The 19,197-nt window shown below is 44.5% G+C and overlaps 1 protein-coding gene across 1 annotated transcript; it reads left to right on the plus strand.

The window, feature by feature from the left end:
* Positions 1-323: 323 nt before the first annotated feature.
* LOC106601868 (cyclin-F) lies at positions 324-18,749 on the plus strand. Its single transcript, XM_014194296.2, has 17 exons — positions 324-594; positions 1,569-1,723; positions 2,129-2,235; positions 2,356-2,423; positions 2,550-2,746; positions 3,609-3,662; positions 5,583-5,687; positions 5,851-5,928; positions 8,268-8,422; positions 8,753-8,917; positions 9,329-9,452; positions 9,683-9,863; positions 10,466-10,553; positions 13,144-13,243; positions 13,825-13,958; positions 14,825-15,003; positions 15,905-18,749. Exons 1-17 carry the CDS (start codon positions 582-584, stop codon positions 16,414-16,416), a joined length of 2,415 nt encoding a protein of 804 aa, XP_014049771.1. The 5' UTR covers positions 324-581; the 3' UTR covers positions 16,417-18,749.
* Positions 18,750-19,197: the final 448 nt, after the last annotated feature.

Raw genomic sequence — 19,197 nt, forward strand, 5'->3', positions numbered from 1 at the left:
AAATATGGTTCGTTTAAAACGGAAATTATGACTACTACATATCCCAAGGTTCAATCCAAGATGCAGGGTGCTGGTCTACGTCACCGTGTTTGGTAACCCTTTTAACCAATCAAATGCATCTATTTGGAAGCGCGTACTTCGAAAATGGTTTCATATTATCCAATCAGTGGTCTTAATTTCATTATTTGTAACGACAAACCAATCGAAGTTGTCGCTCTTCTCCTAGACGAATCGGAATCTCGTTAGATAATAGCTGGGCGTACTCGTTTTCTGCCAATGAAATCGAAGTTGATGTTTAAACTCTGCGCGCGGGCGGTGCTTAGCCAATTTTGGGAGGATCTCAAAAGTTGAGAGGAATGCATGCATGGATTTGAATTCAAGCTATCAATTTCACAACATCCCAGCCAGCTAGACAGCGCTCTCAAGCTGTGTTTTTCAATTAGACAAATTGAAAATTCATTGGAATTACGATAGTTTATAACACAAGTTATATTTACTCGTATTTTGTTCACTGTCAGCTTTGTGGTTGTACAACTTTAACGCTAGGGAGGTTGCCATAATTAAGGTGAACTCTCCACGAAATGAAAGCGGGCGGTAAGTATCTCTGACTCAATTAGCTACGGTGTGAATATGCCATCTAACATTTAAACGTTTTAGTCAGAAACCTGTTTCAGCTTATACAATTTAGGTTAGAGAACTTGAACTGTGTGAGAATGAATAGCATGAACATTTTATAGCTACAATAGATAACGTTAGCTGAGTTGATAACGTTAGCTGCTAACTAGCCTGTTAGCTAGCTATCTGATATGGTTTGCTGTTGTAATGATGGCCAGTTTAGCTAGCTAGCTAGCTACTGGTACACAGCTTGGTGCCAGTACTGGAGCCAGTCGTTAGTTCAGTGGCTAACGTTATAAATGTGCCTTATTTGAAACTAAAGCATTCGTAACATTTGTATCATAGTTAGATACGTTGTAAAGTCATCACATTTGTGTGGTTTTGAAAGCGCCGCAAGTATATAATTCACTTTTTGGGATTTCAATCTAAGCTTTACAGTAGCTTGTTAAAAGTTTACCTAGGTTTGAGGAGGGAAATTTGGGCGCTGAGTTAAACTGAACTCAATGTTTGAATTCAGTTTGACTTGGCCAGCTAATTAGTCAAAATAGATTCCATTGGTTATAACTACCGATATATCATACAATTATTCATTATATCTAACTGGGTTACTTTTGCCTAATTTGATTTAGTTCGAGCCAGCAAGCTGTAGCAAACGTAAGCTGACATTCAGGTGGGAATTACTGTCTCTAGTGCAGCATATAGATGAGAACTGTAAACAAATACTATTGAATAAACAGTGTCTGAAACATTCTCAGTAGTAAACGGTGTCCCACAGTTAGGATGGAGACTAAATGTATGGGGGCACTGTGTGAGTAAGAGTTCGTTTATTTGGAGAGTGTTGAGTTGGAGAGAGGGAGGTTTTTTGAGTTTGATGGTTATCTGTATCTAAAATGGCAAGAGTGATTAAAACAAAAAAAACGTATACTTCTCCCTCTCTCTCCTTTCTGCTTTAGTGCTACACTGTCGTTGTTCCAAATGCTTCACGGTTCCAGCACGGAAGCGGGTCCGTAAGCGTGTTCCAGCCCTAACACTGCTGTCTCTACCTGAAGAGGTGCTTCTGTGTGTGCTCCAATGCCTCTCTGCTGAGGACCTGCTGGCTGTCAGAGCGGTGAGTCTCAGAAACGCACACACACGGTCTTGTTTAACTGATGTTGTGGGGATATACAATTCAGTCCCATTCAAAATCCAATTTTCCCTAACATTTACCTGAACCAAATTTTGGTTTGTTTACTATTGTTGTGGGGACTTTTGGTCCCCACAAGAATAGCACACACACTCTAACAATTGAACAGCCTCTGGAGTAAACATCATTTGAAGGAGTCTCTTCTGAACATCTTGTCACCACCTGAATTGGTGAGTCACAATGTGTATCAGTCTCCTCCTATATACACCACCTTTAGCATGTATAAGGAATGTTATGTTTACTCAGTTATTGAAAGGAAGAAGAATATTTCGAACATGCATGAAGGATTGCCATGTTGGAGGCTAACTGAGGCATTTGGTTATCTCCCAGGTACACTCTCAGCTCCGTGACATCATTGATAACCACTCTAGTGTTTGGGCCCGGGTCAGTTTCAGGGATACCTGGCCATCCCCCAACACAGTCTGGCTCTTTGAGAGGTAGGATGGACTCCTCCCAAACCCTGCCCTCGACTCTGTACATCTTCCAATGTCAGTTTCACATGAGGGAGACTGAAAGTGCGCATACATACCCTAATATGTTTCTGTCTCCTCTTTTAGGGCTGCAGAGAAGGGGAACTTCGAGGCAGCTGTGAAACTAGGGATTGCATATTTGTACAATGAAGGACGTAAGTCTCACTGCACGTGTCATCCATTGTTTCTCATTGAATTGGTTATGAGGTTGATCAGTGATTGACATTGACCAAATCACTGAATGAATTCCTGTATAATAATCACCCTCTTCTCTGTCCCAGCGTTGCTGAGTGACGAAGGGCGTGCCGACGTGTGCGGCCGGAAGGCGTCCCAGTTCTTCAGCCTGGCGGAGAGCCTGCGTTCCCCTACTGCCGACCCCTTCATCTGGGTGTTCATCCGCCCGCCCTGGTCCCCCACTGGGAGCTGCTGCAAGGCTGTGGTGTTTGACAGGCTCAAGGCTGAGTGTGAAACCAATGTGGTAAGTGTTTACCAGGCTAGGCCTGGTTGAGCTTGGCTGGGGAGATGGGCAGCCATAGACACAGCCAACCTCAGCAACCATCATTGTCCTCTCCCTTGGTTCCTATTGGAAAAACACAAGGTTAGTATAATACCCTGGATACAAATTAGGGGTCTGTTTTACCCATAGAAATGTAATGAGTAATGTTGAATCTGTTTCTATGGTTGTGCCTTCCTGGTTTATTCACTCAGAGCTGTCCATCGTCTTTCCATCCATTCTAAAAACTGATTAAGATGTGTAAAGGCGGCAGGTAGCCTAGGTGTTTAAGAGTGTTGTGCCAGTAACCGAAAGGTCGCTGGTTCGAATCCCCGAGCCGACAAGGTGAATGTGCCCTTGAGGAAGGCACTTAACCCTAATTGCTTCTGTAAGTCGCTCTGGGTAAGTGTGTGCAAAAATGTAGGCATCAGTGTGCATTGGAAGAAAGGAGAGGTGGATTCGGAAACATGTTGTTACCAAAAAAGTCTGCCGAAGGCCTACAGGACCTTGGTAATGAAGACAAATGGGGAGAGACTTATGCTGCTTTGTGCAACGGTGTGTCTCGCCCCCCCATTTATTTCTGACCAACAGACCCCACCAGAAAGTTCCATCCCTTATAGCCTGTTTTTTCCTGTCCTCTCTTGTGGTGCCCTGCATGTATCGCCTCTTTGGTCCAGCGATTATTATAAATAGATGAGCCTGTCTTTGCTCAATGGAATGAATGGACTTTAATGAAAAATCCAATGTTTCTCTAAAAATAGTTAAATGTTTTGCAGACTAAGGTTGCGCTCAAACAATGCTTTCATTAGGCTACATTTTCACATTTTGCTATTTCTTATTTTTGTAGGAGAGGAGGGGACCGTTGCTGCACTGTCTGGCCAGAGTCCTCCAGCTTTTTGATGTAAGTGTACACACACACCACTGCAAGTCTTCCAGAAAGGCAGAGGCGTTAGTGTGGGGATTTTTGTAGTGACAGCCGTCTTCCATTTCTATGGTAACCAAACCACAACACAGTTCCAGTCTGACATTTCACATTCTTAAAATAAAGTGGTGATCCTAACTGACATAAGACGGGGAGTTTTTACTAGGATTAAATGTCAGAAAGTTTAAATGTGTTTGGCTAAGGTGTATGTCAATGTCGGACTTCAGCTGTGTATTTTGAGATATATATATATATATATATATATATATATGCTGAAAAAAATAAAGGGAACACTTAAACAACACAATGTAACTCCAAGTCAATCACACTTCTGTGAAATCAAACTGTCCACTTAGGAAGCAACACTGATTGACAATAAATTTCACATACTGTTGTGAAAATGGAATAGACAACAGGTGGAAATTATAGGCAATTAGCAAGACACCCCCAATAAAGGAGTGGTTCTGCAGGTGGGGACCACAGACCACTTCTCAGTTCCTATGCTTCCTGGCTGATGTTTTGGTCACTTTTGAATGCTGGCGGTGTGTTCACTCTAGTGGTAGCATGAGATGGAGTCTACAACCCACACAAGTGGCTCAGGTAGTGCAGCTCATCCAGGATGGCACATCAATGCGAGCTGTGGCAAGAAGGTTTGCTGTGTCTGTCAGCGTAGTGTCCAGAGCATGGAGGCGCTACCAGGAGACAGGCCATACATCAGGAGACGTGGAGGAGGCCGTAGGAGGGCAACAACCCAGCAGCAGGACCGCTACCTCCGCCTTTGTGCAAGGAGGAGCAGGAGAAGCACTGCCAGAGCCCTGCAAAATGACCTCCAGCAGGCCACAAATGTGCATGTGTCTGCTCAAACGGTCAGAAACAGACTCCATGAGGGTGCTATGAGGGCCTGACGTCCACAGGTGGGGGTTGTGCTTACAGCCCAACACCGTGCAGGACGTTTGGCATTTGCCAGAGAACACCAAGATTGGCAAATTCGCCACTGGCGCCCTGTGCTCTTCACAGATGAAGCAGGTTCACACTGAGCACATGTGACAGAGTCTGGAGACGCCGTGGAGAATGTTCTGCTGCCTGCAACATCCTCCAGCATGACCGGTTTGGCGGTGGGTCAGTCATGGTGTGGGGTGGCATTTCTTTGGGGGGCCGCACAGCCCTCCATGTGCTCGCCAGAGGTAGCCTGACTGCCATTAGGTACTGAGATGAGATCCTCAGACCCCTTGTGAGACCATATGCTGGTGCGGTTGGCCCTGGGTTCCTCCTAATGCAAGACAATGCTAGACCTCATGTGGCTGGAGTGTGTCAGCAGTTCCTGCAAGAGGAAGGCATTGATGCTATGGACTGGCCCGCCCGTTCCCCAGACCTGAATCCAATTGAGCACATCTGGGACATCATGTCTCGCTCCATCCACCAACGCACGTTACACCACAGACTGTCCAGGAGTTGGCGGATGCTTTAGTCCAGGTCTGGGAGGAGATCCCTCAGGAGACCATCCGCCACCTCATCAGGAGCATGCCCAGGCGTTGTAGGGAGGTCATACAGGCACGTGGAGGCCACACACACTACTGAGCCTCATTTTGACTTGTTTTAAGGACATTACATCAAAGTTGGATCAGCCTGTAGTGTGGTTTTCCACTTTAATTTTGAGTGACTCCAAATCCAGACCTCCATGGGTTGATAAATTGGATTTCCATTGATTGTTTTTGTGTGATTTTTGTTGTCAGCTATATATACACACACACACACCTTGATGGGCTGGTCTTGACTAACATACTGCATACTCAGAACCCTGTTACATATTCAGTAGGCCTTGTTGTGCTGGATAGAGTATTTAATATGCTGTTTGAAACATTGACGATTGAAACATTGTTTAATATTTGTTTGTTTCAGGAGGATGACAAGCGCGCCGAGGCCCTGACACTACTTGAAGAGTCGTCTCAGTCGGGCTGTCTACAGAGCGCTTACCTGCTTTGGGAACATAACCGTAAAACCGCAGTGAGTTCCCTTCTCTCTGGTTCTCCACATCTCAAAAGGCTTTTATGTTACAATGTATGTTGTGTAGTTAAAGGGTTTCAAATGTGATATGAAACCCCTGTTGTGTTGATGTTAGTCAATAAACTACCTCATAACTTACTGTGGTTCTGTGCTGTCTTCTCAGATGGCGGACCCAGGCAGGTACCTCCAGTTCATACGCACGCTCAGGGACTACGCAGCCAAAGGATGCTGGGAAGCACAGGTGTGTGTCTATTTGGCTTTGTTTAGAGGCAAGCCAATTCTGACCAATGGTGATCTTTAATAAAAAGATCTGATTGGTATGTTTTTTTTTTTTTATATATAAGTTTAAATGTGTATATAGTAATCAGCTGTTTCCAGCTACAATAGTCATTAACAATGTCTACACTGTAATTTATATTTTAATGGACAAAAATGTGCTTTTCTTTCAAAAACAGTGAAATGTCTTAGTGACCCCAAACTTTTGAACGGGTGTGTGTGTGTATACTCAGCAACAAAAGAAACGTCCTCTCACTGTCAACAGCATTTATTTTCAGCAAACTTAACATGTGTAAATATTTGTATGAACATAAGATTCAACAACTGAGACATAAGCTGAACAAGTTCCACAGACATGTGACTAACAGAAATGGAATAATGTGTCCCTGAACAAAGGGGGGGGTCAAAAGTAACAGTCAGTATCTGGTGTGGCCACCAGCTGCGTTAAGTACTGCAGTGCATCTCCTACTCACGGACTGCGCCAGATTTGCCCGTTCTTGCTGTGAGATGTTACCCCACTCTTCCACCAAGGCACCTGCAAGTTCCCAGACATTTCTGGGGGGAATGGCCCTAGCCCTCACCCTCCGATCCAACAGGTCCCAGACGTGCTCAATGGGATTGAGATCCGGGCTCTTTGCTGGCATGGCAGAACACTGACATTCCTGTCTTGCAGGAAATCACGCACAGAACGAGCAGTATGGCTGGTATCATTGTCATGCTGGAGGGTCATGTTAGGATGAGCCTCAGGCAGGGTACCACATGAGAGAGGAGGATGTCTTCCCTGTAATGCACAGCGTTGAGATTGCCTGCATTGACAACAAGCTCAGTCCAATGATGCTGTGACACACCGCCCCAGACCATGACGGACCCTCCACCTCCAAATCGATCTGGCTCCAGAGTACAGGCCTCGGTGTAACGCTCATTCCTTCGACGATAAACGCGAATCCGACCATCACCCCTGGTGAGACAAAACCACGACTCGTCAGTGAAGAGCACTTTTTGCCAGTCCTGTCTGGTCCAGTGACGGTGGGTTTGTGCCCATGGGTGACGGTGATGTCTGGTGAGGACCTGCCTTACAACAGGCCTACAAGCCCTCAGTCCAGCTTCTCTCAGCCTATTGCGGACAGTCTGAGCACTGATGGAGGGATTGTGCGTTCCTGGTGTAACTCGGGCAGTTGTTGCCATCTTGTACCTGTCCCGCAGGTGTGATGTACCAATCCTGTGCATTGGATTTTTACGAATTATCTTTAAAAGACAATGTCCTGAAAAGGGGACTTTTCTTTTTTGCTGAGTGTGAGATAGATATACATACATACACTAACATTCAAAAGTTCGGGTTATTTAGATATTCCTTGTTTTGAAAGAAAAGCAAAAAAGCTTTGTCTATTAAAATCACATCAAATTGATCAGAAATACAGTGTAGACATTGTTAATGTTGTAAATGACTACTGTGCTGGAAATGGCTTTAAAAAATATATATTTATCTATTATATGGAATGTCTACATAGGTGTACAGAGGCCCGTTATCAGCGACCATCACTCCTGTGTTCCAATGCCACGTTGTGTTAGCTAATCCTAGTTTATCACTTTATAAGGGTAATTGATCATTAGAAAACCTTTTTTGCAAACACCAGTCTCAACGTCAACCGTGAAGAGGCGACTCCGGGATGCTGGCCTTCAGGCAGAGTTGCAAAGAAAAAACTGGCCAATTAAAAATAAATGATTAAGATGGGCAAAAGAACAAAGACACTGGACAGAGGAAGATTGGAAAAGCCAATCCAATTTGTGGGAGGTGCTTCAGGAAGCATGGGGTGAAACCTCTTCAGATTACCTCAACAGATTGTCAACTAGAATGCCAAAGGTCTGCAAGGCTGTAATTGCTGCAAATGGAGGATTCTTTGACAAAAGCGAAGTTTGAAGGACACTATTTCAATTACAAATCATTATTTCTAACCTCTTGACTACATTTCCTATTCATTTCTCATGGATAACAGACATTTCTAAGTGACCCCCAAACTTTTGAACGGTTGTGTGTCTGTATAGCTCTCCAATGGCATAGACATGATAATGTAGCCATTGACTATAACAACAGGCAGCCCAAATCCACACACAAACAAAATCTATGATTTAGTTTTTTCTCCCAACCAATTAAAGTGGATTAATCATTGAGGATGTTACTGAGCACAGGTGGTGTTTTTTTTTTTTTTTACATTCCTCCTCCTGTCGAGTTTGCTTGGCAAGCCTGGCATGACTTTTGACCTGTGCCCTTTGACCCTTTCTCTCTCTGTGTGTGCACGCGTCCAGCTGTCCCTGGCCAAGGTGTGCAGCAGTGACAACCCGCTGGGTCTGGAGCAGAGGGCCTGTGCCGACCTTGTGGCCCAGCTGTTTCGCTCCTGTCCCCCCGTGCCCCGACGCAGGGCGGAGGAGGTGCTCCGACAGGGCATCAACGACACCATGAGGTAACATACCGGTTTGGTCTGGAACTGACTGTGCCCACGCTGAAGATCACTTGACTTCGTACCAATTGAGTTGTTTTATACATTTTGGTTAAGGGCAAGATTCTTTGTCTGAGGGGGCTTTCAAAATTCTAAGCACTCTTAATGACTTGCCTAGTAAAATATAGTTTAAAAAAATATGCTATTTACTATCATAACCAGATTTTTCTAGGTACCTAACAGTATTATTCTCTCTCTCCTGTGCCTCTCCTCTCCCCTCACTAGGTACATTAGTGTTTCTCTCTCGTGTGTGTCCCCTTCTCTAGGTACATAACAGTATTCCTCTCCCTCTAGATACATCCTGGTGGACTGGTTGGTGGAGGTAACCACCATGAAGGACTTCTCTAGCCTGACGCTCCACGTGACGGTGGGCTGCGTGGACCGCTACCTGGCCCTGCGCTCTGTGCCCAAGGCCCGCCTGCAGCTGCTGGGCATCGCTTGCATGGTCGTCTGCACGCGGTACGAAACAGAAAAACGTTGGAGGTGGATGTAGCATGATTAGGGTTGGAACGTTCCTGTAATTTTCCCGAAATGCCCAGGTTTTCTGGTTGGGGAATTTTGGATTTCCTGCTTATTCCTTCCTGATTTTGGGAAAGTAGCTGGAATTTTGCAACCCTAAGCATGATACAAACTAGTCAGTATTTTATCCTGTATGTAATCTATGTACAGTACTTCTGTATTCACTTGATCAGCTTTAGCTAAAGGCAGGTGCTCAAGTGCAATGAAACATCTTTCTGAGGGGTTTTCAATATTCTGAATTATGAGACTGTACGGAAACGAGCGTTATATTTATTGGACTAGTTCAGGTAGTCCCTCCCTGTTTCAGTCTGTTTTCTGCCTAATGAATATGCCCCACGTCTCCTTCTCTAGGTACATCAGTAAGGATATCCTGACCATCCGGGAGGCGGTGTGGCTCACAGACAACACCTACAAGTATGAGGACCTGGTCCGCATGATGGGGGAGGTCATCTCTGTGCTGGAGGGCAAGATCAGGGTGAGCGGAGTGAACACACGCAGTCTATACCCATCTTATGTCAACATGTTTAATCTGCCCCAATGATGGCATCTGTATTCGTTTCATCAGCTTGGGCTAAAGGCATCTGTTGAAGTGAAAATCTTTTGTCTGGGGGGGGGGGGGGATGTTCAAAATTCTCAACTGTCTTGTAGTCCTGTCTAGTCATTTTTATTTCTATGAGTTCAACTCATTTGGTGTTGTCTCAGCAGACTCCCACTCTGCTGGACTACGGCCAGGTGCTGCTGTCTCTGTTGCCTCTAGAGCGGCTCACTGTCCACCTGTTCAGCTACTTGTGTGAGCTCACCCTGCTCTACTCAGCCCTCACTACATACTCCTCAGCCCACCTGGCCAACGCCACCCTGCTGCTCACACGGGCACTGCACCACTACGGTAAGGTGGGCGAACAGGCGGTCTACGGTTGCGTCCCAAATGGCACATCGAGCTGTAGTGCACTATATAGGGGATAGGATACCATTTGTCTTCTAAACTGTCTGTCTACAAACTGATATGTAATCTACCCCGATGATGTACTTCTGTATTCACTTGATCAGCTTTGAGCTGAAGTGTAACAAAAAAATCTTTCTGAGTGGGGTCTTCAAAATGTAGTTATCTAAGCTCTGTATCCCCAGTCCCAAGGGAGTTGCTCAGTAACCATACATGACACACATGCACACTGTTGACCTAGGTTTTCAAACACCCCTAGAGCAGTGGTATTCAAACCTTTTCAGCGGGGACCCCATTTTTCTTCCCAGCAAAATTTCTGGGGACCCCATTTGTTTTCAAAATATTTTCTTGCAACCCCAATTTTTGGGCCGACAACACTGTAGTTCCCTGTTACCCACCCTTTGAATACCTAGTCTAGTTGTAGTTCATCAGCTTCTCATAAAAAATTCTGTGGCGTTATTTTATTATTTGTTGGATGTCATATCAGTCTTGACGCTCTAGTGTGTCGCCTTGACCCCTGCTCTTCCTCTCCTCTCTCTGCATTGCAGCTCCCATCTGGCCCATCCAGCTGGCTGAGTATACAGGCTTCTCCAAGCAGGACCTGGTCCCCTGCGCTGTACTACTCTATGTCAAGTGGTAAGTTATAATACATGCCACGGAGATCCTAGAAATCACTATTACAGGTTATTAAACAGTTCTATATGGAATTGCTATATGCATACTAGATACACGGGCTAATGTTAGTCTGGGTTAGAAAGTCTGGGTTAGAAAGTCTCTGTCCTCTCTTGTACTGTTCTTTCTCCAATATTTGTTCCCTCTATTTCTCTCCTTTGTAATCCAATGCCTGACAAACAAGGGATGCTCGCTGGCTTGACTTTGTTCTCATGAGGGTTACCAAGGTGATAGGAGGGTGGGTGTATAGCTGTGAAAGCAGAAAACACAACCCTCACACTCCACTGCTACAAATACACAGCAGAAGTTGATTGGCCAGAGAGATTTGACCTCAGGTGTCAAATCTGGGTCAAGCTGATAGTTTGAAGATGTTAGTAATTACATACTTGAGAAAAGAAAATCTTCCATACTGCAATTGCCAGTATGGCTTGTTTTTATGAAGTTTACATACACATCGTCCAGCCTTGGTCTGAGAGCTTTTGTGGCCATTCATTGTTGGTAGAAACCAAGCTGTTTCTATTTAAGCTTGCCTGCTGGTTGTGGTAGTAAACAACCTTGTTAGCATGCAGGCTAGTTGTGTTGAGTATCAATAGCCCCTCTTCCTGGAGTTCCCCATTGTCCCTCAGCAGGCCCATCCTGCTATCAATTAGTATTCTAGCAATTAGCATTTTTTCCCTCCTTTTTTTGTGTCATTACTAGTGAACACAGCCACAAAGTCATAAACCCTGCCTATTTTAAAAAAACATTTTTATCAGATTTTAAGAATATAAACCTAACCTTAAACCACACTTCTAACCTTGTGCCCAATCCTAACCTTAAATTATTTTGTACGTTATAGATCATTTTGACTTTGGGGCTGTGTTATCTAGTGGAATGTTTTCTTCTTCTGGGAAGCAGCAATGGGGGAATGACAGACGGCGGTTAGTTGTGCTAATTCACTAGTTGCTAATTATCGCTGTCAGCTAACCACTAACCCTCCACAGCCTCACCTGGAGGTTCCCTTTGACAGCTCATCACCTTCTGCTCTGGGTTTGATTAGCCGGGCCTGTTGGATGGGAGTAACAGGCACATTGGAAGGCAACAGGCATTTAGCTCCTATTGAGTAATTAGCCAATTAGAGTGAATCATTAGCTTGATTTATATATCTTTTTTTTTATACTTGGAGTCTTCGTTAGGGGGAATAAGGCAACATTAGCGTACATGCAGGTGTGTTCTTTAGAATGTGTTTGTGAGAAGGCATCTTTATATAACTTACTGAGGTGTTTTTTTTCATTCCTCGGTTCATCATCCACACACACTAGTCAATGTGAAGTGCTATTTAAAGGACTGCTCTAGTATTACAATCCTGAAGTGTTCTCTGGGCACCATTCCTGTAGAACCCCCTGCAGGTCAGAAAGGTAGCAGTTCTGATGAATGTCTTGCTTCTTTTCAATATGAGTTTGATTTCCAGCAGGTGAGGAATGCCAATCTCTATAGTGATTTTAGTTGAAGAGGTGAAAGGTTGTGTTTTGGTCCTCTCAGCCCTTTTGATCAGGCTGGGTTTGCTCTCGGTGTGGTAGGTGGTTTTTACCACATGGGTGGTTAAGACCCCGCCCACTCACAACCTCCCTCCCTCACCCCTCCCTCTCCTTCATGTCCCCGGCAGGAGGGCTGTCCGTTGCTGTCGTTGTATTTCCAGCCACTGTAGAAAATCACATGAAGTCACATGCTTATAAAGACAAATGAACAAAGTAGTGTGATGTCTTAGACTGTTGCTAGCCAGTGCTGCAGACAGACAAATTGGACAATGGTATTGATTACAAGATCAGGTTGTTTGTTTGTGGCTATGTCCTAAATGGTGCAATAGGAGACATGTTTTCCAAGGTAGTGCAATGTGTAGGAAATGGGGTGCCATTTGGGATGCAGAGGATCTGCTCGTGTTAACCACAACGTAGATCATCATTAGCGAAGGGCCACAGTGACCCGGATACAGAGGGCTGTAGGGGTGGGATGGAAAGGTGAGTGGGAGGGAGTTGGACCTAGGGTGTGTGTGTGTGACGGGGAGGGAGGGTGGGGGGGTGTGTGTGTGTGACGGGGAGGGAGGGTGGGGGGGGGGTATGTGTGTGACGGGGAGGGAGGGTGTGTGTGTGTGTGACGGGGAGGGAGGGTGTGTGTGTGTGTGACGGGGAGGGAGGGTGTGTGACGGGGAGGGGGTGTGTGTGACGGGGAGGGGGTGTGTGTGACGGGGAGGGAGGGTGGGTGTGTGTGTGTGTGTGTGTGTGACGGGGAGCGAGGGTGGGTGTGTGTGTGACGGGGAGGGGAGGGGTGTGTTTGCTAAGGACTGTGTGTGGAGGGGGATGATGACTCATCCTGCACCAGACTTGTGTGAGTCAGACTAGTGAGAGGCACTGCACTTTATTGACAATGTCCAATTTTCAAACAAAGTAATATCATATACTGATATGATTTCCCATTGTGTATAACACAGTTGGAGAACACAGACTGGATGATTAATCATGCTCCTCTCTTCCCTTTCATGTCTCTCTTTCTTCTCTCGCTCCTCTCTCTCTGACAGCTTCAGTAAGGATGTACCCAAAGACTACAGGCACATGTCTCTGACAGGTGTCAAGCAGAGGTTTGAGGATGAGGCCTACCAACACATCAGCAAAGAAAAGGTGAGCTTGTCCTCTCCTGACATGGACCGTTGCCCTTTTCAAACTAGTATGTCAAGGTAAAGTGCACAGTGCTGGGCTGCTGGCCTGGATATTCTCCTTTTGGCTATACTGGTGGTGTGCACATAAAGACACACCATAGCAAAACTAGGGATGGGAATTGCCAGGGACCTTACAATATGATATTATAACAATACTTAGGTGCTGATATGTATTGTGATTTGATGTTCCAAACATATTGGTCACTGTATGTCTGCTACAGAGCGCATGAGAACGAGTTTTGATTGGCCACAAAAAAAGCTATAGGATGAAAAATAGTGAGATTTTTGGTGCAGGTTCAGCCGACTAGTGCTAGCTAATGTTACCTAGTGTTCTTTGTCTTTATTTTTTACAAATCGATATTTGGAGTCAGAATATCAATATAATATTGTCCCCCCCATCACTAAGCAAAGAAAAACAAGATGTTCTTATTGGACAAGTTCAGATCGTACGTCTCCGTTGAAGAGCTTTGTCTTCCATTTCGTGCCTACTTAACACTACCCTAACCAGTGTGTTTGTGTACCTGTGTTCTCTCCCTCTCCCAGGTGATTGACTTCAAGGAGCTGTGTGAGGTCCTGGAGGTCCCAGAGGTGGAACCCTACATGGTGCTGCCCAGCCTCACGGGCCAGCCAGCTGACATCCACACCTTCCTCTCCTCCCCCTCCAGCAACAGCAAGAGGTGGGTTACTACTGTTAAGCCATGCAAATGTGAAAGCAATATAACGATTAGCTCCACCTTGTTCTCTTATAGGCCAGGGAGGATTTTCCTCTGTCCAATCCTTGCAAAGTGTCTAGGCAGATTGTAAAAGCTAGGGGTTAATTTGGGATTGGGCAAGTGTGACCACTCTCACGTAGCCTTTTATGGTGGTTGTCCAGCGCTGGTCTCATCCAAAAAAGTGCTTTCAAACCAAAGTTGTTTGTTTATGCTGTACTGAGTAATTGCCATCTGCCCACTAGATGACCACAATGGAAATAAATATTACACTTTTGTGTCGTCCTTAATGTCTTTAACAATTTAAAAAACATTGAGTAAACTAAGAAGACTCAGTAGCTAGGTTTCATCAAAAAGGTTACATATTTTCATGCATATAGAAGAAAAATCGACAAGTTTTTCCACCAGTGGTGTTTCCACCGAACAGCCTGTGTGGTGTAGTGCACATAACGTACATTTTGTCTGAACTTTTCACGTACCGAATAAAAATCTAAAGTTCAATGCGTTTCCATGGCATTTTCAACTTTAACGATTTTTAGTTTTGTCAAAAAATCTGTGTTAAATAGAAACTATTCCTACCCGCAGGACAGGCTAGTCTACATGAGATTATTATGGAGAAGACTGGGAATATTTCTATTTGTCAAGCATCGAGCATCATGTCAACAGGAGCATCAAGCTCATCACTGTGCACTTTCACCACCCTGGGACGTTCTTCATAACTTCCATCTGTAGCCTAATAAACTGCATGGTTTCCCCAGTCCTAGTGGGAGGACCACACACCATATCGCGTGACTCCAAGCTTACTTGGATAAATATGCTGTTTTCTCCCTCAGGAGACGGGAGGAGTCCTTGCCTGTGCACCGAGGCAGCTTTGTGGCCACACCCACGGCTGAGCTGTCCACTCAGGAAGAGACCCTGGTGGGGGACATGCTGGACTGGAGCCTGGACACCTGCTCCGGATACGAGGGGGACCAGGAGAGCGAAGGAGAGAAGGAGGCCAAGGAGGGAGAGAGTGAGTGGAGGGAATCAACTATATGACTTCTGATCATTTATGATCAGCTCTATACCAGGGGTGTATTCACTAGGAACCAAACGGGGAGGGACCTACCTGAATGTGTCCAATAAGAAACGCCTGTTTTTTTCCATTGCAAAGCTTGCACTAATGAATACACCCCAGCCCTATCTAGAGATGGGGGTTAATGGAAGACGAGTGTCATGCTGGCCATTCTAACTGGTGAACTAGATGTAGTGACATCACTATGTACTGGAAGACTTAGTCAGACATTATTCTCCTTATGTGGGGTACAGACCAGACTGCTCAGAGGCACACGCATGCAAAACGCAGCATCGTACCAGCGGCTGTATTTCTCTATTTTAAAGTTGTATATCTTGAAAAATCTATTGCACAATTGTTTTTGACTACATCAGCAATGGACTAATGAAACAAATACAAAGAGTTTGTGCCGTTTTCCTTTTAAGGCATCCATAATTGATAGTGATGGGGAGGAAATCGATAGTTGCGTATTTCAGGATGATTATTATATTGATATTTGGCTCCGAAGTATGGATTTGTAAATTAATAATTGCCTGTAGCTAGCGCTAGTCAGCTGTACTTGCGGCAAAACTCTTATTTTTCTTCCTATAGCTTGTTTTCCATCTTTAAAAAAAATAGTGATCAATATATTTTCAGCACTTTTTTTTATTTCCGTGACTGATCAAAACTCGTTTTCTCATGTTCTCTTATCTGCAGCAGACATAGTGAGCAATATGTTGGCAACATCAAATCGCAATACATATAGAATCGTGTATCGTGAGGTCCTAGTAATTGACATGGGTTGGATTTTTGTTTACATGAGGTCACTACACTTCACTAAACTCACTATGATATGCTAACAGTATCTTCTTCTGTGCAGCCTCTGTTCTGGCCATGACACTGGAGATAGCAACAGAGCCCGAGGACTCCAAACTGCACTGCCGAGCCCTCTCCAGCGACGATGACAGTTTCTGTGAGGGGGACAAAGAGGAAGAGGAGTATGAAGGAGAGGGGGACAAAGAGGAAGAGGAGTATGAAGGAGAGGGGAGCGCCAGGAGCCGACCGCGAGAGTCCCTTTCCTCATTCATCACAACTGACTTCCACAGCTCAGGCTACTCCTCTGTCCAGAGTGTCAGCCCTTCCTCCAATTCCTCTTCACTCCTGATGCCCTGCACCTTCACGGCGCTGCCCCCGGCCCCCACTCCAGGCTCCGCCTCCAGCACCACGGTGTCTCTGCCCGGGTTCCGCCTCCTGGTGCCGGTGCAAAGACCCCGGGCTGCAGCTCGCAAACAGGTAAAGAGGAAGAACGCAGCAGCTCACAGCGGAGGGGAGAGGGAAGGGGAGGATGAAGAGGTGGTATATGCCTCAAGTGTAGGTTTCCTAAGCCTGTAAGCACTGACTTGGCTCACCGTTGAATGGATTCAGATGTTTTTCTACCACCCTGCCTCAACTTCACCCTCTTTTGCCATGGTTGTGTTCATTAGGCACCAAACTGAAGACAAACAGACCCAAAAGTAAAAGGACTACCTGGACTTGTCCAATAAGAAATGATCATTTCTGTCTCCTGTTGAAAAACGTTTAAATGTTCCTGCCCTAATGAACACGACCCAGGAGGACTGTCTTGTCGTTGACAATACTCTTCATTCTATGAAGGCCTGAAATCTGCACTGGTTCCTGGAACGCCATAAGATCACAAATACTTGTTGGGAGCTTTACACACAAACCCAAATGGTCATACCAGAATCCAGACTTTTTCTTTAATTCGTTACATTTCACACGAGTAAACAGACAACTTCTGCTTGAGAAAGATAAGATGGCTCCCTCTCATATTTCACTGACTTCTGCTGTATCCCAAATGACACCCTATTCCCTATGTAGTGCACTACTTTGACCAGATTCCTGTTCAAAAGTAGTGCACTGCATAGGGAAGAGGGTGTCATTTGTGACATTACCTTCATCAGCCTAAAAGCCACTGGAAAGCCACTGTGTTCTGCGCTGTTCTCACACATTGACTTTTGCAACAACAACCTATCTCAGATGTGAAAGGATTGCAGCTACCACCTAAAAAAAAAAAAGACATCTCATGGACCATTTTTGAAATATGTCTGTATGAAGACTTTCACACATGAAAAGAACCACAACCTGTATTGTTGACTGTATTGACTGTAATTGATTACAGTTATTAATCAATGCAACAGTTTTGTTTCTGCAACTCTTCTGATGTTGGGAGTTTTATGAATCACCGTTTATACCAGTGAAGAGATTCTGATATGCACTGCCTGTACAGAATGGTCAGGAGTTGGTTACTCTGTACTAGCCTGGGATCTAAACTGAGTAGTGAAACAAAGCCATGTTCCGTTTGGATTCCAGGCTCAATCTGTACTTTAGATATCTACTATTGTGAAGTCTAAAGCCTTATTTTGAGTCTGAATTTTCTCTGATCCATTTTTGTCACTTGTCTGTTCACATACCAAAGGTACTTTAAAACTTAATTGAGGTGACTATCGGTGGGTAAATAGCTTTTACCTGTAAAGACTGATATGATAGTAATTCAAGCTTACGGAAATGCATTCTTGGCTACAGTTTTGTATGTACTGATACATTACCAATACAATGTGGTTTGTGCTGCATCTACTGTACCCTGTTACTGTTTAGAGCTGGAGCACAGGAGAGAACCTATGCTACAGGAACAAATCAATTCTACAAGCTTTAACAAGAGCAAGGTATTGTTTCATTTGAAAACAGCTTAGCATTTTGTAGAAGCAGAATATTTCAGTTATCCCCACTACCCCTAACCTTTGACCCCATAACACCTAATTTCATGGGAGAGAGCACATGATTACATCTGTTAGAAACCACTAAAATTGATGCCCTAGAGATATTATAGATTGTATTTCTATGGTTGAATCATCAGTGATGTCATCTGAACATTTAGAGCCATGGACATTGACCAATGAGGTCACAGTTTAGTAACTAAGAGGTGCACAGTGCGACATGATATTTGAAGTTCACAACATCTAACAAGTTTTGTTGAAGCAAGTCTATTCGTTTTGCCCACCGTTTCTCCCAATTGGTTCGTCTTGAATGAGGTCTGGCACTTCTATTGAATGAGAAGCGTTTGTTTTTCTCAGTGACGTTTTCTACGCTTGAACAATCAACTACTAATGTTATTCCATTAAGTGGAGTTGCATTTCCTCCTTTTGGAGAAACGGAAGTGAAGACACTAAAAGGCAAATGATTACTTGATGTGTTGTTGATAAGTACTGTATGCCTACATCAGGACATGGAGTCCTTGGTCTCCGTCTGAAATGTCACCCTATTCCATATGTAGTGCACTTCATTTGCCCACGGCCCCATTGGTCTCTGGTCAAAGTAGTGCACTGAATAGGGTGCTATTTCAGACACAACCCGTGTTCACAAATGATTGTGACTGTAAATATGTTTTTAAAACTGTTAGGTCAGACTGTTATATCCCTTGTCTGTTATGTACATATGTAAATGTGGAGGAGGAGGAGAAGAAAGAACTGTGACAACATACCTTTTACTTGAAATTGGATGATTGGTTTTGGCTTCATTCCAAAAAGGACACGTAAACTGCCTTTTTCTACATAAAGGTTGACATTTGGCTTGTTTTTTTTCCTACATTGTACCATCAAGTGACTTGTGTGAAGATATTTCTGTGCACCTGGTATCAATTGCTATTAAAACAAGCATTTGGACTTGCAGATGTGTGTGTTGAATATCAGCTTTGACTGACACACCCTCCACCTTTTCTAACTGCCCTGCCCAGGGAGCAGTACGACCACCAGGGGGCCACACCCGGAGCGTTCACACATGCACTTAACTTTAAAAAAATGTTTTAATTTAACCTTTTTATTTAAGTAGGCAAGTCAAAGTAAAAAACTAATTCTTATTTACAATGATGGCCAAACCCAGGCGACGCTGGGCCAATTGTGCGACGCCCTATGGGAATCCCAATCAGGGCTGGTTGTGATACAGCCTGGATTCGAGCCTGGGTGTCTGTAGTGATGCCTCTAACACTGATATGCAGTGCCTTAGACCGCTGCGCCACTAGGGAGTTAAACATATGGTATGTATGCACACGAAATTATGTGCAAAGAGTTGCACTGATGAGAAAGGGTTTATTTTCTTAATATATACTGGTAGAATTCA

This window comes from Salmo salar, chromosome ssa03 (genome assembly GCF_905237065.1).
Source record: "Salmo salar chromosome ssa03, Ssal_v3.1, whole genome shotgun sequence".
In the NCBI taxonomy this organism is placed as follows: domain Eukaryota; kingdom Metazoa; phylum Chordata; class Actinopteri; order Salmoniformes; family Salmonidae; genus Salmo; species Salmo salar.